Raw genomic sequence first — 23,583 nt, 5'->3', positions numbered from 1 at the left:
AGGCCCGTGAAAACAACACTGCTATAGCTCAATGTTTACCACTCCTGGCGGCCATTATGCGACGGCCATCTTACACACAACCCCGTGCTCACGTCTACAGGTCTCTTCCTGTGGTACGGTAATTAGTATAGCCCTCTCCCTCAAGTGTATCCTTTTTTTTCTATCTATCTATCTATCTATCTATCTATCTATCTATATGCTGTACCTGGCCATCCTCTGTTGGTTGGTTGGGTTGGTTGGTTTGTTGTTTAACGCCGCACTCCAGAAAAACACATAACGGGACATCATTTCACTCCAGATAAACACATAACCGGACATCATTTCACTCCAGATAAACACATAACGGGACATCATTTCACTCCAGATAAACACACAACGGGACATCATTTCACTCCATATAAACACATAACGGGACATCATTTCACTCCAGATAAACACATAACGGGACATCATTTCACTCCAGGTAAACACATAACGGAACATCATTTCACTCCAGATAAACACATAACGGGACATCATTTCACTCCAGATAAACACATAACGGAACATCATTTGACTCCATAGAAACACACAGCGGGACATCATTTCACTCCAGAGAAACACATAACGGGACATCATTTCACTCCAGATAAACACACAACGGGACATCATTTCACTCCATATAAACACATAACGGGACATCATTTCACTCCAGATAAACACATAACGGGACATCATTTCACTCCAGATAAACACATAACGGAACATCATTTCACTCCAGATAAACACATAACGGGACATCATTTCACTCCAGATAAACACATAACGGAACATCATTTGACTCCAGAGAAACACACAGCGGGACATCATTTCACTCCAGAGAAACACATAACGGGACATCATTTCACTCCAGAGAAACACACAGCGGGACATCATTTCACTCCAGAGAAACACATAGAGGGGCAATACGTTGTATAAACGACATTGAGAAATGTCCCATCAATGTTGTTTTGCGACATTTTGCGGTCATAATTATTTGCTTGAGCAACGTTGCAAATAGAATTTGCTGTTTGTTGTTTAACGCCGCACTCAGCAATATTCCAGCTATATGACTGTTGTCTGTAACTAATCGAGTCTCGACCAGACAATCCAGTGATTGATATCGTGATCATCGACCCACGCATTTGGGGTCGATGACATGCATCAACCAAGTCAACGAGCCTGACAATCCAATCTCGTTAGTCGCCTCTTACGACAAGCATAGTCGCCTTTTACGACAAGCATGGGTTGCTGAAGACCTATTCTATCCCGGATCTTCACGGGTCCCATCCTCTGTGGGTGCTCTGTTACTCAACACATACCACCTTGTGTACATTGAAATGTTTATTGGTTATATGTTGTAAGGATTTTGTGTTCATGTGGAGACAAATAAAACATTACGAAAAAAAATCGAAATGCAGACTCTAGACACATTATTAAAAACATGTCTCAACGCAAATGAAACAGTAAATGTGACAAGACACATTCTAAAAAAATGTGTATCTGTATGTTTTTTATGATATATGTTCTCAAAGTATAAGTTTTAATGCGAATATGATGATAATAGTGACAATGGTCTGTAGCTCACCTGCACGCATTCATTTACAAAAACTGACATTCAAATACAAGTAGATTACGGCACAAACAATGAAGATTAGTTAATAGATATGTTAAATGTGTATACTATTGTTGGCATACACAACATTTCACCTTGAGTTTTAGGCGCCCTCTAAGGAGATGACTTTGTTTATTGCCACACATTTGTTTCAAATTGTTTCAGAAAAGAGAAGCATTTTATTTTGACACCTTTCACCAAAATGAACCCCATCATGGTGAGAAACATCCATGTAAAGTATCAGATAGCTCAGCCAGCCGAGAAAACGAGAAAAGTGTTTGTACCTTTCTTTTGACACACCTGGATAAAAACATTTTCATAACAGGTGCGGGAATTTCTAAGCAAAGGGAAAAAATTGGACAGTTTTCTTGTTATCGTTTCAATATGTTATTCTAGTCAGGTCCTACATTTTGCAAACATGTTTGTGCATATCTGTCTTTTGGACACTGACTACATAACAACCAATATAGCATTGTTATGCGAACGTGATCTGGATACATGAGAAAATGTTTCCACAAACTTTAACCTTCTCAATCAAAATGTTTCCATACCCTTGGTTATATGATTTCTAAAATTTCGAAATTTTGATTTTTAAAATTTATTTTTTTTTTATATAGAAAAATTACATAATTAGATATTTATTCTACTATGCAGTATTTCTGCAAATTTTTGCAAACCTCTACAGCACCGAAGTTGGAAGTCGATCATGATGCCACGTCCATACACTTGAATATTCTATTAGCAATTATCGTTTACACAAAGGTCCAGGTTTCTAAGCATTATGATTATTGAAATAAGATGTTTGATTGTTAATTGTTAAACAGAAAGAGCAATGTTTGGAACAAAATACGATGACGTCACAAGAAGAATCTTGCATCCCAATGGTGAGCTGCACAAGATGGTTACACAGCCAAGGATACATTTTGAGAGAATTAAATAAATCAAATTGAGGTCCAAATTAAATAATCAATATTTAACAAACAAAGAACCTATGTGTTGAGTTCCACTACGAATTACACCTGCAAGCTTCCGTTACTGTTTTAAAACAAGATGGTCGAAATATGATCATTAATATATGTTCATTCAACATGGCTACCATTGATCCCTTATTGGAAATCAGATTGAACACATTCAAGCGTCATCATTGGTAGGACCGGAATGTGAACTTCAGCTTCGTTTGCCCAGTTTCTTGAGAGGGTACTACGACAGACATACATAATCTCATTCTACTTTCTGTCAGCTCAACAAGTTAGGGACAGCATCAAGTAAGCAAAATGAAGTTAACCTAACGGCTCTTGTGATGTCTAATCTGTGATCGTAAACCAATTTAAAGACTGTGGATCTAATATCTGTGTCAGAACAAACACAAAATGACTGTTGTAGCAATTTATCGATTCCACCTCGAACTTCTACTTCATACATTTCATACAATTAAGACCAAGGGTAATTTGTAATGTGTCTGATTGGTCATGTATTATGCAGACATATTAATAGATATATCAACTGTTGATCTTCAAACAATTCCAATACGATTTTCAGGATACCGTGTATACTTCCGCTGAAGTCACATGTCTAAGTGATGAATTTTACTTTGACAAGAGAAAGCTTGTAAGCATGGGCACCAACAGGAGGAGACCCTCCGCTCTTGCGTTACTGCCTGCAACAGGAAATTATCAGATATTGTATTCCAAACTTCAATACTGTGTGTTTAAATGAAGAAATAGTGGGCGGTTACTTAACCCATGAGCACGGGCGTAGTACAAGCAAACCAAGATCATACTTGGCAAGAATCTAGGATTCGAACTCATGATCAACAATATATCAACTCAATATGTTACCTTCGGAAATTCCCTTGAAGTCAGAGACCGTTAGCGTTGCCGACACTGTCCTTCTGAAATGTGTAGTGGCTGTCGTATTTCCCACATTATTCACACTTCGACGTTTTCTAGCTGTGGATTTCAAGCAGTTGTTGTTTGATGTCAGCTCCTGTAATATACGATGAATAACCCTTTCAAAGTGAAGACATCATTACACTACATACTACTACGTAAATAAAGCCGTTTTCAGTTCGACAACGGCACCAAAGCAATTCTGAAGAACGGTAAGACAGATGGACTTGGGTGATAATCATACAGGTTTTAAAGACAGTCGGAACCCATTATCCCAAGATCTGTTATCTCGAATGTATCGATATCTCCAACGTATTCGCCGGTCCCGACCACCTCTCAATATGAATTTGACTGCTTATCCCGATTTAGAGAAAAACTATATAGCGCTATCTCGAACAGTGGACTCGTCCAGGACCCGTGTAACAGCTGCCTTCTTCAGAACATATTTGTTCCGGTTCGTTTCAGTCTTGACTGTTGCAGTTCTTCTCACCTCTTGTCCTGATTGACAGGTCCTATGAACTTTGTTTTTATCATACTCTCCGTTGATTGGCTACTGACTTTGTAGAGGTATCAAGTTATGTGCATAAATTAATTTATGTCACGCGTGATTATGTCACGCCACAGTATGTATTCCTTCACCCTACGCGGATTCATACAGTTTGCGCATCGATTTTCGATTCATACCTCAATGAACCAAAAAAATACACAGTCAATCCTAAATAAAAGCGGTAAATTCAATCCCCGAAACCACAAAACCAAGTGAAGTGTTTTGCCTTCATGGTAGAGATCTATAATTATAGATCTACTTAGTGCAATGGAATAGAATGGAGCTATCGCATTTCAAATATGGGCCTCGCCAAAAGACATGGCTCCACTGAGATAATAACTCACATAACTGAACAACGATAATTCTCTCAAGTGTGATACGACTTCTGTTTAGTGAACAGAACTGATCTGGTGGTGTATTGGATAGAGCATCTATCCGGAGAGCAAAAGCTCGGTGGTTCCATCTCCGTCCACGCCATACCAGACGGAGACGTTAAATTATAGAACTAATTGCTACACTGCCTGGCGCACGGCAGTGAGGGGATAAAACAAGAACTGGTTGGCTGGTATGACGCCACTTAGGTGCAAACATTTTGGACGCGACGGTAAACCCCATTTCACATCACCACACCAAATGGTTAGATGTTACACATGGAATCAATTTAATACTTCAACGATGGCATCATTTTCCTCCAGATAAACACATAATGGAACATCATTTCACTCCAGATAAACACATAACGGGACATCATTTCACTCCATATAAACACATAACGGGACATCATTTCACTCCAGATAAACACATAACGGGACATCATTTCACTCCAGATAAACACATAATGGAACATCATTTCACTCCAGATAAACACATAATGGAACATCATTTAACTCCAGATAAACACATAACGGGACATCATTTCACTCCAGTCAAACAGATAATGGAACATCATTTCACTAAAGATAAACACATAACGGGACACCATTTCACTTCAGATAAACACATAACGGGACATTATTTCACTCCAATTATCATATCATTCCACATATCCGGACATCATTTCACTCCAGATAAACACATAACGGGACATCATTTCACTCCAGATAAACACACAACGGGACATCATTTTACTCCAGATAAACACATAACGGGACATCATTTCACTCCAGATAAACATATAACGGGACATCATTTCACTCCAGTCAAATAGATAATGGAACATCATTTCACTCCAGATAAACACATAACGGGACACCATTTCACTCCATATAAACACATAACGGGACATCATTTCACTCCAGATAAACACACAACGGGACATCATTTTACTCCAGATAAACACATAACCGGACATCATTTCACTCCAGATAAACACATAACGGGACATCATTTCACTCCAGTTAAACAGATAATGGAACATCATTTCGCTCCAGATAAACACATAACGGGACATCATTTCACTCCAGATAAACACATAACGGGACATCATTTCACTCCAGATAAACACATAACGGGACATCATTTCACTTCAGATAAACACATAACGGGACATTATTTCACTCCAGATATCATATCATTCCACATATCCGGACATCATTTCACTCCAGATACACACATAACGGGACATCATTTCTCTCCAGATAAACACACAACGGGACATCATTTTACACCAGATGAACACATAACGGGACATCATTTCTATCCAGATAAACATATAACGGGACATCATTTCACTCCAGTCAAATAGATAATGGAACATCATTTCACTCCAGATAAACACATAACGGGACACCATTTCACTCCATATAAACACATAACGGGACATCATTTCACTCCAGATAAACACACAACGGGACATCATTTTACTCCAGATAAACACATAACCGGACATCATTTCACTCCAGATAAACACATAACGGGACATCATTTCACTCCAGTTAAACAGATAATGGAACATCATTTCGCTCCAGATAAACACATAACGGGACATCATTTCACTCCAGATAAACACATAACGGGACATCATTTCACTCCAGATAAACACATAACGGGACATCATTTCACTTCAGATAAACACATAACGGGACATTATTTCACTCCAGATATCATATCATTCCACATATCCGGACATCATTTCACTCCAGATAAACACATAACGGGACATCATTTCTCTCCAGATAAACACACAACGGGACATCATTTTACACCAGATGAACACATAACGGGACATCATTTCACTCCAGATAAACAGATAATGGAACATCATTTCACTCCAGATAAACACATAACAGGACACCATTTTACTTCAGATAAACACATAACGGGACATTATTTCACTCCAGATATCATATCATTCCACATATCCGGACATCATTTCACTCCAGATAAACACATAACGGGACATCATTTCACTCCAGATAAACACACAACGGGACATCATTTCACTCCAGATAAACACATAACGGGACATCATTTCACTCCAGATAAACATATAACGGGACATCATTTCACTCCAGTCAAACAGATAATGGAACATCATTTCACTCCAGATAAACACATAACGGGACACCATTTCACTCCATATAAACACATAACGGGACATCATTTCACTCCAGATAAACACATAACGGGACATCATTTTACTCCAGATAAACACATAACCGGACATCATTTCACTCCAGATAAACACATAACGGGACATCATTTCACTCCAGTTAAACAGATAATGGAACATCATTTCACTCCAGATAAACACATAACGGGACATCATTTCACTCCAGATAAACACATAACGGGACATCATTTCACTCCAGATAAACATATAACGGGACATCATTTCACTTCAGATAAACACATAACGGGACATTATTTCACTCCAGATATCATACCATTCCACATATCCGGACATCATTTCACTCCAGATAAACACATAACGGGACATCATTTCACTCCAGATAAACACATAATGGAACATCATTTCACTCCAGATAAACACATAACGGGACATCATTTCACTCCAGTCAAACAGATAATGGAACATCATTTCACTAAAGATAAACACATAACGGGACACCATTTCACTTCAGATAAACACATAACGGGACATTATTTCACTCCAGATATCATATCATTCCACATATCCGGACATCATTTCACTCCAGATAAACACATAACGGGACATCATTTCACTCCAGATAAACACACAACGGGACATCATTTTACTCCAGATAAACACATAACGGGACATCATTTCACTCAAGATAAACATATAACGGGACACCATTTCACAACATATAAACACATAACGGGACATCATTTCACTCCAGATAAACACACAACGGGACATCATTTCACTCCAGTTAAACAGATAATGGAACATCATTTCGCTCCAGATAAACACATAACGGGACATCATTTCACTCAAGATAAACATATAACGGGACACCATTTCACAACATATAAACACATAACGGGACATCATTTCACTCCAGATAAACACACAACGGGACATCATTTTACTCCAGATAAACACATAACCGGACATCATTTCACTCCAGATAAACACATAACGGGACATCATTTCACTCCAGTTAAACAGATAATGGAACATCATTTCGCTCCAGATAAACACATAACGGGACATCATTTCACTCCAGATAAACACATAACTGGACATCATTTCACTCCAGATAAACACATAACGGGACATCATTTCACTTCAGATAAACACATAACGGGACATTATTTCACTCCAGATATCATATCATTCCACATATCCGGACATCATTTCACTCCAGATAAACACATAACTACATTCCTAATCAAGAGAGTACATTTCAAGGCAAGAGACGTAAATTCATAGGCAGGAGACTGCATTCCTTTGCAAGAGACGTTCATTCCTAATCAAGAGACTACACTCCTAATCAAGAGACTATATTCCTAATCAAGAGACTACATTCCTAATCAAGAGACTACGCTCCTAATCAAGAGACTACATTCCTAATCAAGAGACTACATTCCTAATCAAGAAACTACATTTCTAGGCAAGAGACTACATTCCTAATCAAGAGACTGCATTCCTAGGCAAGAGACTACATTCCTAATCAAGAGACGTACATTCCTAATCAAGAGACGTACATTCCTAATCAAGAGACTACATTCCTAATCAAGAGACTACATTCCTAGGCAAGAGACGTACATTCCTAATCAAGAGACGTACATTCCTAATCAAGAGACTACATTCCTAATCAAGAGACTACATTCCTAATCAAGAGACTACATTCCTAGGCAAGAGACGTACATTCCTAATCAAGAGACTACATTCCTAATCAAGAGACTACACTCCTAATCAAGAGACTACATTCCTAATCAAGAGACTACACTCCTAATCAAGAGACTACATTCCTAAACAAGAGACGTACATTACTAATCAAGAGACGTACATTACTAATCAAGAGACTACATTCCTAATCAAGAGACTACACTCCTAATCAAGAGACTACATTCCTAAACAAGAGACGTACATTACTAATCAAGAGACGTACATTACTAATCAAGAGACGTACATTCCTAATCAAGAGACTACATTCCTAGGCAAGAGACTACATTACAATGCAAGAGACTGCATTCCTTTGCAAGAGACGTACATTGTTTCGCAGGAGACGTGCATTCCTATGTGAAGGATGCACATTCGAAGACTTTCATTCCTAGGCAGCATTCCTAAACAGGAGACTACATTCCTAGGCAAGAGTTGTACATTCCTATGAAAGAGATTCACATTTCCATGCAAGAGACGTGTATTCCGAGGCAAGAGACTACATTCTTAGGTAAGCGACTACATTACTATGCAAGAGACTGTATTCTTAAGCAGGAGACTACATTACTATACAAGATACAGCATTCCTAATCAAGAGACTACATTCCTTTGCAAGAGACTACACTCCTAGGTAAGCAACTACATTACTATGCAAGAGACTACATTCATAAGCAGGAGACTACATTACTATGCAAGAGACAGCATTCCTATGCAGGAGACGTGCATTCCTATGTGAGAGATGCACTTTTGAAGGCAAGAGACTTTCATTCAACATACGTGCATTCCTATGCAGGAGACGTACATTCCTAGGCAAGGGACGTTCATGTTAAGAATTTCATATAGTTTAAAAGTACGAATTCTAACAATGATATGTATATCTGTCAAATATTAACTGCATTATACATAATATACATATTAGCTACAAATACATAACCTGAATTACATCCGAAATTATGTAGCTCGGAGATTTGTTAAACCTCTTTGTCATAACTTGTTTTTTTTCGCCAATCCGAGCAGAAAGTCCATTCACGTGCATAAAGACACAGATCAGCATGAAGGGGAGCGCAAGTGATGCCCATGGGGATGCTACTACTTGCCTAAATCCCCAGAGTCCACATAGATGTTATCAATGAGGAACTTAGTGCTTTCATTTGTGACAAATTGACCTCAACCTCTGAAGATAGATTTGTAACTGTAGTCGGACAATATATCAACTACAGACATGCTATATATCAACATATACCAGATATATAAACATCAACACGTTTGGTCAATGTGTTCTTATCATTGTAATTCGATAATAAGAAACAGGTTAATGCGTCAGGTTGCAGGTTAGATATACATTGCAACTGATTTATGAAACGATTTATGAAACGTGAATATTGTGAAGCAGCAGTGCGTGACACATACCGTTGCGCATTGACCAGTTCCATTCTTCGGACATACCAGAACAGTGCATTCGTACGTGATGGTACCACTGTTTGGGAACATGAAAGCATATATATCTGCATATGCGACATCCTCCGTCTTCGTTCCATATGTCACTGGTGTATTTGCAACTGTGAAATTCCCGATCAGTGTAGGTTCAAGGCTACCACATTTCCTGGAAAGACAATCCGTTATAAACAATAACTATCTTCGTGATGTTTATGAAATTTTGTTTTACACCAGGACCAATGCTATAAACATTGAGTACCGTGTGCTTTACTTTCTTCGACAAAATGAAACATTTACTGGAATTTATTAATTCCAATTGTGACTGTTGTCAGTGGGATTTATATAGAAACTACCCCGAGTGAAGTAAATAAAGTATTTTTATCATGAGTTTACGGTGACAAAACTATATCCCTGTGGGGATTACCAATGGTGCCCAGCAACCTATGCTTTGTTGTAAAAGGCGACCAAATGGATATGGTGGTCAGGCTCGGTGAATCGCTTGATTGTGTGTCATGTGAGCCCGACAGTATGGATCGTTGCTCACAATATCAATTACTGGTTTGTTTGAGCAAGATTCGTTTATATATTTCCGGCCACCGCCACATAGCTGGACTATTGCTGAGTCTGGCGTTACATAACAAAGATACAAAAGTATAATAAAATGTGTTACATGATTCGAATATATTTAGGTAAATGATGTCTCTCAGTCATGTGTTGTTTCCAGTCGTTCAAAGAACGACGAAATGTTAATGGGCACGTGAAAAATCAACTTTCCCATGGCGTCAAACATTGCAATGAAAAGTCAGATGGCATGCATATCACAATGTGCTTGACATGTCTGTGCAAGCTGTAAAGATTGATATCATTTGTTACTCAGTGTGGCACGCAATGCAAAATTTGCGGGCCTCGCGTCACCAAGCAAATACTGTCACATGCACAAGAGCCACTTGCAGGAACAGTTCCAAATGATCCCAGAAACTGTACGGAACACTCCTGGAACGTTTGAACGTGCCTTACACCAGAGATCAACATGAACACCAAGTCTCTTTCCATGCACCACTGAAGTGTCGCTCTCGTCAACGATGTTGACTGCCGTCTATGTTGCATCGAGCCTGTCTTATCTGTTCAGTATAGTTATCCAACCCCAGTATTCTTTGTACGTCTGTACGCCTGCTTCCGAGTGATTATTTGTTGCGGTCGGATGTAAAATATAATCTACATATTTCAATGCCTGCTCCTTCGCTGAACATTGGTTATACGTACCCAGCGTCCTGTTTGAGGTTCCACAACTTTACTGTGTCTTTCCCATCTTTCGCAGAACATATCTCTGGTATCAAAATGTTGCTGCCTCCTGTCGAAATAATAAAACAATGGTCAAACGTAACTAGTTGTGTTCTGATTAAATAAAATAATCGAAAATTGATCCGAAGCTCCAAACAGCAAATAATCGAACTCAAGTTTCTATAATCGGACACAAACGATGTTGCAACCTCTCTCAAGTTCTCAACTGTTCTAATCTTTTCAATAAGAATACAGTTGTAGGCAACAGTCGTGGTTATAATTAATTGCGTATTCCAATTCGGAATACAGTTTTTAGAATAACAGCATGTTGGAAAACAGCAAAATGACGCTAATCGATTAATTACGAGGATCGTCAATCATGATTTTATAACCAGTTTCCAGCATTGAAGGTAACCTCTGTCCATATGAGTCACACGTTAACGTGTCGCGTACCATATTCACATTTCAGACACAACGTTAATTGTATTCTGAGAGAGCAAATTATTCATTGAAATAACATTCATTCAGTTTAAAACCGCGTTTAAAAGGGGCTATGACATAGCTTCATACCCACAACATCCTATCAAAATGTTTTTAAGTGTTTTTAAATTCCAAACATGTTCGTAATCTAAACGTGGTTAGACCTTAAACATGTCCCAACAAAACGCCGCTTTGAACAGTATAAGTTAGGAAGGGCCTTACATCATAGGAAAATGTTATCAATCATGTAATCTTCTTTTAATAACTCGCAACTTTCAAAATGACCTCACGCACTGATTCAGAATGTCTTCCTGTCACGGTGTCCTTCAATGTGTCTGTTGATGTTTACCTTTCAAATGCTGGTAAATATGTGGATGTAAAGAAATGAAATATAAGTGAACTGAGGATTATGCATAAACATTTCTATCATTGCTCTGAACAAGTACACATCTACTTGATGATGCTATTTATAAGACGCTTATATATGTTGACAGTGATACTGAGTTGTTCCTGGTGTTTCTGCAGACAGTATGAGCAGAAAGGTTAGCATGTGTCGCAAGCAAACCATCTATATGATTTGAAGTAGATGTGAACTTACAAACGAGAGAAATATCACTCTTTAATTTTTTAGAAAACAGAAAAACGGAGGGTATTAAAAATTGCATATCACTGGTAGAATTACGTATGAGAATGTATGTCAGATGTCAAGGCAGCAGTATGAACATGAAGAACTGTACGATATTTTAAAGTCTGTGGACGATCCTAAATTGTTCTGGAAGAGGCTAAAGACCTCAAGAGAAGACAACCAGGTACAAAATAATACATGTATGCATGGTATAATTTTTGAATGTCTTTTCCAAAGCGACGTCGTACACGTGAAAGATAGAAGGGTATTTAATGTCAAATCTGATGTACTGGTCACTGACGTCACTGGTGACATTTTAATTACCCTATTCATGCAGATGAAATATTAACTGGCATCAAAACGTTACAATGTAACAAAGCAACTGGTATGGACCTCTTGAGTGGAGATTTTTTAAATCACCAAGAAACATACTTATACCATATTCGGAAATATTTTGTGATAAAGTGTATGATGAAGGTATATTTCCTAGGTTATGGACCAAACCAGCCACTGTACCTTACACGAGAAGAGGGATGAAAATAACATTGAAAATTATTCACCCATACCACTTCTAAGTATTTTCGGAAACATATATTCTGTATAACAGGTTAGTTTAAGAAAGGTGGGACACTGTATTCCTATTACAGGCTATAGCGATAAGATCCCTGTTTAAGAAAAGTTGAACACTGTATTCAGATTACAAACGAAGGCCACGAGATCCCTGTCTAAGAAAGATGGGACACCGTATTCAGATTACAGACGAAGGCGATGAGATCCATGTCTAAGAAAGGTGGGTCACTGTATTCAGATTACAGTCGAAGACCATGAGATCCCCGTCTAAGAAAGGTGGGTCACTGTATTCAGATTACAGACGAAGGCGATGAGATCCATGTCTAAGAAAGGTGGGTCACTGTATTCCTATTACAGGCTATAGCGATAAGATCCCTGTTTAAGAAAAGTTGAACACTGTATTCAGATTACAAACGAAGGCCACGAGATCCCTGTCTAAGAAAGATGGGACACCGTATTCAGATTACAGACGAAGGCGATGAGATCCATGTCTAAGAAAGGTGGGTCACTGTATTCAGATTACAGTCGAAGACCATGAGATCCCCGTCTAAGAAAGGTGGGTCACTGTATTCAGATTACAGACGAAGGCGATGAGATCCATGTCTAAGAAAGGTGGGTCACTGTATTCCGATTACAGTCGAAGGCGATGAGATCCATGTCTAAGAAAGGTGGGTCACTGTATTCAGATAACCGACGAAGGCGATGAGATCCATGTCTAAGAAAGGTGGGACACTGTATTCAGATTACAGATGAACGCGATGAGATCCCTGTCTAAGAAAGGTGGGTCACTGTATTCAGATTACAGACGAAGGCGATGATATCCATGTCTAAGAAAGGTGGGACACTGTATTCAGATTACAGACGAAGGCGATGAGATCCATGTCTAAGAAAGAAGGGTCACTGTATTCAGATTACAGACGAAGGCGATGAGATCCATGTCTAAGAAAGGTGGGGCACTGTATTCAGATTACAGACGAAGGCGATGAGATCCATGTCTAAGAAAGGTGGGTCACTGTATTCAGATTACAGACGAAGGCGATAAGATCCATGTCTAAGAACGATGGGACACCGTATTCAGATTACAGACGAAGGCGATGAGATCCCTGTCTAAGAAAGGTGGGTCACTGTATTCAGATTACAGTCGAAGGCGATGAGATCCATGTCTTAGAAAGGTGGGTCACTGTATTCAGATTACAGACGAAGGCGATGAGATCCATGTCTAAGAAAGGTGGGTCACTGTATTCCTATTGCAGACGAAGGCGATGAGATCCCTGTCTAAGAAAGGTGGGTCACTGTATTCAGATTACAGACGAAGGCGATGAGATCCATGTCTAAGAAAGGTAGGTCACTGTATTCCGATTACAGACGAAGGCGATGAGATCCCCGTCTAAGAAAGGTGGGTCACTGTATTCAGATTACAGACGAAGGCGATGATATCCCTGTCTAAGAAAGGTGGGACACTGTATTCAGATTACCGACGAAGGCGATGAGATCCATGTCTAAGAAAGGTAGGACACTGTATTCCTTTTGCAGACGAAGGCGATGAGATCCCTGTCTAAGAAAGGTGGGTCACTGTATTCAGATTACAGACGAAGGCGATGAGATCCATGTCTAAGAAAGAAGGGTCACTGTATTCAGATTACAGACGAAGGCGATGAGATCCATGTCTAAGAAAAGTGGGTCACTGTATTCAGATTACAGACGAAGGCGATGAGATCCATGTCTAAGAAAGTTGGGGCACTGTATTCCGATTACAGACGAAGGCGATGAGATCCCTGTCTAAGAAAGGTGGGTAACTGTATTCAGATTACAGACGAAGGCGATGAAATCCATGTCTAAGAAAGGTGGGACACTGTATTCAGATTACAGACGAAGGCGATGAGATCCCCGTCTAAGAAAGGTGGGTCACTGTATTCAGATTACAGACGAAGGCGATGAGATCCATGTCTAAGAAAGGTGGGACACTGTATTCAGATTACAGACGAAGGCCATGCGATCCCTGTCTAAGAAAGGTGGGTCACTGTATTCAGATTACAGACGAAGGCGATGAGATCCATGTCTAAGAAATGTGGGACACTGTATTCAGATTACCGACGAAGGCGATGAGATCCATGTCTAAGAAAGGTGGGACACTGTATTCAGATTACAGACGAAGGCCATGAGATCCATGTCTTAGAAAGGTGGAAGAGACTGTATTCACATTACAGGCCATAGCGATGAGGTATTGCTCTCAAAACACGAGACATATACAAGCAGCTATACATACGTTCATGCAGGTCGTTATATGAGTAAAATAATCACGACGTTAACACCATTTGACCCGACCTGACCTCTAACACTGGCCATAGGCGCGGGTTTGAGAAAAAACAATTAATGCGACGTAGATCAAATTCGATCAAAGACATTAAGGATCATTCTCCCGAAATTGTCCCAAAACAACATCCGTATAGATTGGAAACATTTTGGCAATATAACAGCCAATGACATCGGATTTTAAACCATCCGAAGGATTTTGTTAATTTTCCATTAATATTCTCATAATACGACATTCACCTTTCTTTGGTTCACTCATGATGACGAGATACAAGTGGTCTCCCAGGGCAGTCTGGCTTGGAGTAGTGAGAGGTGTGTGAGGATCAGTTGTTGACAGTGCCATGGTAACCTCAGTGAATGGGTGGTTCTCCACCGTTGGTCTGAAACATTGTGATGGACAGGATAGGACAGAACCACACTGACACTGAGACCAAACATACACACTATTACAACCTGTGTCCCCGTCACATGTACACTTCCATGATCATCAACAAACAACAGCTGTTGAAAACGCGATCATGGGGTTCTTGAGAAAACGTCACTGTTATTGGAGAGAACCACACGAACATTATACCATTGGCAATCATACGCATATATAAACGCGCATCCGTGTATAATTCCTTTATCCTCATAGAAAACAACACATACACACTGACGACACAAATGATAAATGCATCATTGATGACCAGTTGTTTGTCATTTACCATGACATTGAAGAATGCTTGATTCTGATTTGTTAAAAAGTGGTATCATTTTTCCCACCGATACCTCTTTTAAACTAAACCTTTTCACACAAAAGCCGTGCATATAAAAACATCGACCTATTGACATAGATGCTTATGACAATGGATTTTGATAACCCATTAGATTGTTGTATGCGTCCGATATCAGAACCACAGCTAACCATTCACGATGAATTCTATTTCAGAACACACACAATTAGGTACCGTACACGCTAACCACTGTGTCAGGACCACACAATCATCAGTCACAAGAGTCAGTAGTCTCTCTATTGTCGTCACCTGCACTTTTAACAGCGTACCACCTATGAATGGTTGTGTCAGTAGCCTCCTTTCCGCCAGGACATCGTCAGGTTAACATGGTTCATGGTGAACATGACTACGGGATTGTCCTCATGGTTCATGCAGTTTGTAAATAGACCCCACAAACTATGTTGGAAGCCATTGACAGCGACGTGTAACGGACGTAAGTCAGGCTCAGCCAGGTCGACGTTTAGGGTGGGGAGACAGTCATTCCTAATACATATAAGTATTAATGTTGGGGAATAATCATATCGCTCACAAATCAACACAGATAGACTGATATTTTAAACTAGTATTAAAATGCGCCATCCATGCTAGATATGGTGAAAATATAGTGAAAACGCAATGTCAGTGAGAGATCTCTCACCAGCAACACTGAGTATGGCTGACGTCACAGGGCTTTGTTTTGCTGATCTGTCTTGCATCAAAGTTGTTATTTTCAATTACGCTGTGACGTATCTTTGAACTAAGGTAGACGTAATAGTAAACAGTTGACCTACATGTATCATAATAATGGCCCTTTCAACAGCCGCATGTAACAGTTACTGCTACATGCTATGTTAGATGTGCCTTTCTGCCACCAGATGACAACATTTTAGATCTGCTGACGCCTTATGTGAAACTATTAATGCTGTCTATGACAGTGTTGCACATTACTGTATAATCCTATGCCCAATTTCACTACGACCATGAATATCCCGAATCACCCCGAATAGGAAATTTTTCATTTTTGTAGATAAATCTCAATCATTTCTTGAAGTTCTTAAATGAAACTTATTTGATTCCCAAACAGCGAGAAAGTTTTTGTTGGTCAAAAGCTTTCGTGGAAGGGTCCCCGAATTGCAATTTCGTGGCTGTATCGTAATTCATTCGTAATTGTTTCTTATGTTCCGTCACAGCTTCGTAATCGATCTTTTGCATTCTTGGCTATTCTTGGCGATCAGTGGCTCCCAAAATGTCTTGTCCTCAACCCGAAAACATCCTGAAACAGCCACGAATGTCCCGAGTCAACTACGCATCATGTAAGTAAGAACAACATTCGGCATATTCGTAACTCAGTCGTAGGTGATTCTCACAATTCGAGCATGATCCGTACATGAATCTTGTAATTCGTACATGTTTCTTAACCCATTCCTGGCATTCTTCATATTTTTCACCCCGATTAGCCACGAAAGTTTGCATTATTGGCCGAATCATTACGAATCTCGAAAGTTTCCGATTCGGAATGATTCGGGATATTCGTGGTCGTAGTGAAAGGGGGGCATAAGAATGAGACTACAGCCAGCTGACTTGACCTACAGATGCTGTCATGAAGTCATCCTACTCACGTCACTGAAGGCATCATCTTCACACTGACATGTGGCATGGCCGTTACCCCGTCTTTGGGCACCTCACATGTTATAGTTAGGGCGATTGTGCCGTCGCCTCCGACGAACGAAGCTGTCGTCTGTGGTATCTTGTATATGTAGACTGTTTTCTGATAGACATTTGATTAAGCATTGAAATTACACATTTTACACTGACCCAACAATCTGTTAATCAAAAACGAAATTATGTAAAGTATTGATGTATGTATAGATGATAGTAATGTGATAGTATAGACTCGTACACAACTATTAATATGCCCCTAGTCCTAATTATCAATAGACCAAAAGTATACTTTGCTATGTAATATTTCAATCTGAGCGTTTCCTTTTGTATGTACCCCTAAGCATGGCCTGGTAAGGGTGTAAGGCGGTCCTGTTGATGAGCATCCAGGTGGCAGGTGGACTTTAAAGGTTTTGGTGTCTGTCAATGTCAGTTTCGCCTCTTCAGTGGAGACACAGGCTGAAATCATAAATGTGTGAAGAATAATTTTCTACATACCTTCTGAAAGTTTTGCATACATCTACATCTGCAAGTATCAGTTCGTCAATACTCGTTACCTGATTTTGAAGATTATCTTCATGCTCACTGCGGAATGGTCTAAAACGATTTAAGCACTTCGGGAGTGAGTGTGTTGAGTCGCCGCTTTTAATCAACAATAATGAAGAAGTATCACCTCGGGGGACACCGGGTTGGGCTTCACACATTGTACATGTGAGGAATCAAACTTTGGACTTCGGTGAGACGAGCTAACGTTTTACCACAATCGTGAAAATTGATCGGTTCAGCATAAGGTGCACAGCTGGTGTGGCATGTCACACTCATATACTAGTACATGCAGGGTGGTGAGTATGCCTTCTGTATCACGTGATCATCTTACGACCTGAACACACCATTGTCGCTGACTTAAATTGTGCAATATCTAATTACCTACAGCAAACTGACAGGGGTGAACAGTCCATTGGTCATAGTATAGTCACACGTACCAACCGTATATACTGGTGTTGGTGTTGGTGCTGGTGTTGTTGATGTTGATGCTGTTTTTGTTGATGCTGCTGCTTCTTTCTCCTGTTATGACGTCATTAAAAACGTTTAGTTAAACATCTTCCCGTGACACGTGACACAATTCTTACACGTGAATCAATTCGAAAATTTTATTTACGCTTTAAATGAATATATTAACATCCATAATATTGAAATAGCTGCACATAAATGTCGAAACAATAGCACATTATTAGTAACACAGTACCTATGTTGCTAAGCGCAGTCAGCAAGGTAGGTAACAGGTTACCAGTCTAAGCGATTGTATCGCGCTATAAGGAATTCGGACTTCGTTTAGTGCTTTCCAACAACAACAGTACAAGGGTCATCATTGTCAAAATGTACAGCGATGTAGAGTCTTCTGAATTCACTAAATTCCCATAGATTGTTATGCTGACTCCTTATCCTAATATATACCTGCAAATATCGAATTTCTTATTTCTTCTTTAAGGAAGTTTTACTACCAGATATCGTTCCAGAAAAGTAAGAGATTTTAATGTTAATTCCTGTTTTTATTCAGCCAAGAAGGACACTTTACTGGTTTTCTTGTTTACATTCAAGAACTTTTTTTAAATGCAACTACCACTCACGTGACAAAATAGTCATTCTTTACATAAAAGTAGGCCTATATTTGTGTTTAGGCACATTTGTACGTACCTGCCAAGAGAAGGCCAATAGGAGTAGCAGGACCTCAAAAATGTTCATCCTAAAAAGGGATAAGAATACATATGCAAATGAGCGTCTTGTTTAAGGGAAGGGTAAAAAAAGATTTTTAAAAATAATCTCGTGAATATATATTAGTTAGTATCAAATAACGCCTTTTTACGGATGGCCAAGTGATCTAGCGCACCATAAAAAGCGCACAATACCATAAACTCGGCGATGTCAAGTCTGAGATCATTAGGCCTCTCTGGGAATTAGAGATGGGGTCTTTGTGACCTTTAGAGACCATTTAGAGTTCCAGGAAGACCTGTCCAAACAGCCTTCAAACCAATCAAACATACTTGCTATGCTACGCCCGGGTATGAAATTTTACTTTTTAGAAGAGAGACCTGATGAGTTGGAAAGCAGATGAAAGTTGGAATGTGTTTCAAACGTCCATTGTTCTGAAAATCGAAGACAAGAAATGAAACCTTTTCATTATGGAATCGAACCAGCAAAGGCACATGCCATGTTAAGTTTTATAACCCACTGTTTTCCTACCGAGCCACCGGGGCAGGTGATGAAAGGTTGTTCAATTTTAGAGGTCATAACTTTGTTTTATCTATGCTGCAGGTGTTTATTTTCTCTCGCTTTGATCGCAATCCTTTCATACCGCGACACATTATTTTGTTTCACTATAGAGTATCCCGATGTTTTCTTATTTGTTGCTGTTATTCCTGTCATTTAGACGGTTTATAAGCCAGAGAAAACACTACCCCTCTATTCTGCATGACTTTATGAAACGCATCATGATTGCTAGCCGAGTTCATTTCTAATGAGGGGGTAGATTTTTTCAAACCTTGCTGTTTAGTTCATCTCATCTTAATACTTATTTGTTTCCTCGGTTTATAAGTCGGTTAAGGTACTCGGACTTAGTCTGAATGCGTGTCGAAAGACCGCGGGGTTGTAGGTTAGACTGATAAACCTCGGGCTTCGCCCTCGGTCTATCTGTCCTACCCTACACCCCCTATGGAGGAAAGTTGGAGGTTGGTCAATGCTTCAAAACACGCAGTTCTTTACAGTCCAAAAGAGTAGTCGTACAATTTGTTTGGGACACACGCTTTTTCTATTGACAAATATTTTTAGGGGTGAAACCTGAGGAAAAATTGTATTTTAGTGGGTTTTTTTAGCAAATGTTTATCAAAAACAAATTAACTCCCAGGCCCCCTAGAGACTATAACATCAGCGGTCCCTGATGAGTGATGGTGGAGTTTGGATTCGGGGTGGCACGAATAATTGTCTTCTCCCAGTATATCCGTGTCAGGAACCACTAGGCCACACCTTCATACAGCTGGTTGACTTCAATGGGTCATTCGCTTATAATTACTTACATATGATACAAACATGGGGGTATTCACGAAAAGGCTCTTCAATACATGATACCCCTGTGGTGCTACATCACGTCCGGGCTGATTGGAGCACCTAGATGTAGGCGCCGGCGGCACTCCTCCCATTACACGCCCCCTCAGCTGGGAGCCACGTATACTGATAGTTGCAGGTTCTACAACCACTAACTATGCCAACGCATGATATAGGTTATCATAGATTATACCACATGAGGTGGTTATCTGTCGTGGTTAAGTTATTTATATACCAATATCATGTATGACTTATCGGACAATCGATCATGGGCTTGTATAATTAACACTATCACCGACTGTAAGGTTGTGCCGAATCGAACATGGGTTGGAATCGAACATGGGTTGGAGTTTCAAATTCCAGTCTCCCGACTTGAGTAAATATTCGGCAAATATTGGTGAAACGCTTTACATATTACAATTTGACTAATACACCGTACATCCCTATACACACATGTGCAACATATTCTTATTACCTACTTTTTTCAAAGGTATGTTTTTACAAAATGTGCTTTTAGTATAGCGTACTATTATTGCTATTTTATAAGTGATTAAACCCTCATTATATGAAGTGTCTCATTCCAATCAACACACACAAGGTGAAAGTCAGTCATCCTGTCTACGAAAATCCTATTCCTTATATCACTACTTGGTAGTTGGTACGATTCTTACACAATTCCAGGTGTTCACTGACAGCCTAATAACGGACGACTGTATCGCGCAAATATATAGATTCTTCACACGAAGAATATAGGAGCATGTATATGTGCTCACACATTGTCATTCAGTACACCCTTTGTAGTTTGGTCACATAGATTTCATTGTCATCATTAGATAACAGTTTGTTAAGAAGTACCACAGTAAGTCAGTCACTGTGACAGTGTGTCATAATACATTCATCAAGGTGATATGAAATATGTAACAAATAAACGCTAAAGTAAATTCATAGCTCAGAACACCAGTTGAATGTCCCTAAACATCGGAGTCGGTGCGTTCACACACATGTCGTCAAACCCCCTTGGTCTTCTCAGATATATGCAACAACCATGAGTAATACTTAACATCACCAGATGATCACAAACAACTCATTATGAATGTACATTCACAAACAACACACAGAGAACTACTGTGAACTCCTCACACCTAACTCCAGACTGACACATTGTCCTCTATATATTACAAGACGTTGTGTAAACATTGAGTCTTTAGTTCCTTTCCTCGCGAGATGTTTGAAAGAACAGGTGAGTACTGGTTCCCAGTGACCAGTTCCAGGCTTTCACACACTGCAGCTGGCTAACATCTCTGACCACATTGGTATACTACTAACCGGGCAGCTGACTATGGTATAACAACTCATCAATGGTATCTGGTATGGTATAACAACTCATCAATGGTATCTGGTATGGTATAACAACTCATCAATGGTATCTGGTATGGTATAACAACTCATCAATGGTATATGGTATGGTATAACAACTCATCAATGGTATCTGGTATGGTATAACAACTCATCAATGGTATCTGGTATGGTATAACAACTCATCAATGGTATATGGTATGGTTTAACAACACACGACTGTCTGACGTGTTGGATATTAACATCCCGTCTTGTCCTATTACAATGCACACTATTCAAATTGAAATGTAGAAATTCCAATAGGTTTGTTTATCAAATTTGTCACAATCTGTTTGTTTTTCTTAAAGGAACTGGTTTACACCATGGGAAGATTATAACAATATGCGAATAATGATCTGGAATGGCACAGGCATTATCACGAGTGTGTATATTATCAATTGATTTAAGAAATGTATGCAATGTATGATGACAGCCATGCCATTTACTAACATTCATCAGCCAATACATGCAGATTTCGAAAATTAAATAAACAATTTCTCGTAATTAAATACCGTACCTGAATTTATTTGTATTTGGCTGTGTTATCAACACTGATTGGAGAAAGGGAAATATTACACGTAGGAATACCTTTGCGTTGATTGGATGGATTTCTGAGTTTAAAGGCTACGCGAGTTACGATGTACTGGCCCCTGACACTAGTAATGAGACCTTCTATATAGTCATGTATAGATTCATTTTATTACAGGGTTCCATGTTGGACAAAGCAACTGATGATAATCAAACAACATATCATATGAACTAACATATCAGTTTGTCAGCCTCGTCCTCTGTTCCAATAAGACATTAGAATATGTTGTGAATGTTTGGACCTACAAGACAGGAACTAAAAATAGACGAGTGTGTCTTTCAGGCGAAATTTTTATTGGTAATCTGTTAAAAAGTGTTATTTTGAATTCAACCTTTCAAACTGTATAAATACAAATTATTACATGTATGAACACAAATTATTACAAGTTGAAGTGTTCACTTGCTTACAATTACATATAATTATAAATCCTTTTTGTTGTTTATATTCATTTAGATGACGACCTTCCAATTCTATGGAGTATATGAACTAAAGCAATATAGAAGGACATTGTCTGAGCCACTGCTACCCCGGGCCCTACCTTCCTGGTGATATCCACACAACACCCCACGCCTGCAGCACCGCTTCTATCTACTTCCTCCCTGCACGGCGTCATATACAGGCTAGTTTCTGTCACGTGACCCGGCAGTTATCTGGCGGTGGCGGTTTCAGAGGAAACTAAGATATGTTATCCTATGGTATGCTCCACTAAACACTAGGCTTATTTAGGGGAACGTTCTTTGGTCATGTTTGTTAAGACTTTGGGACTAAATAGGGTTTCAAACTGCTACATTTGATATACTATAATACAATTTTTTTATGTATGAAAAGCTGGAGGAAATGGTTAGTTTCCTATAATGTAGTGACAGGTTTATGTGGATAGCCTTTGTATTTCATATAACTGTCCGAATGTCTTAATCTTCTGCTTAGATAGAATAATAAGTGCTAAAACTGCGCATGTTCAACTTCCAAGCGTGCAATTCAGTTTTATAACCACATTGACCC

The 23,583-nt window shown here is 39.3% G+C and overlaps 1 protein-coding gene across 1 annotated transcript; it reads right to left on the bottom strand.

The window, feature by feature from the left end:
* Positions 1 to 3,004: 3,004 nt before the first annotated feature.
* Positions 3,005 to 23,149, bottom strand: LOC124121026. The gene is made up of 11 exons (XM_046483971.2): positions 23,120 to 23,149; positions 19,573 to 19,642; positions 19,194 to 19,242; positions 18,482 to 18,563; positions 17,836 to 17,957; positions 17,459 to 17,607; positions 15,328 to 15,467; positions 11,082 to 11,169; positions 9,792 to 9,984; positions 3,472 to 3,619; positions 3,005 to 3,290 (listed from the first exon to the last, which is right to left on the bottom strand). Exons 3-11 carry the CDS (start codon positions 19,239 to 19,241, stop codon positions 3,220 to 3,222), a joined length of 1,041 nt encoding a protein of 346 aa, XP_046339927.2. The 5' UTR covers position 19,242; positions 19,573 to 19,642; positions 23,120 to 23,149; the 3' UTR covers positions 3,005 to 3,219.
* Positions 23,150 to 23,583: the final 434 nt, after the last annotated feature.

This window comes from Haliotis rufescens, unplaced genomic scaffold (assembly GCF_023055435.1).
Source record: "Haliotis rufescens isolate VD_foot unplaced genomic scaffold, xgHalRufe1.0.p SCAF_18, whole genome shotgun sequence".
Lineage (NCBI taxonomy): Eukaryota > Metazoa > Mollusca > Gastropoda > Lepetellida > Haliotidae > Haliotis > Haliotis rufescens.
Note: the sequence above shows the minus strand (reverse complement) of the source record. Positions and strands in the feature narration are given on the sequence as shown.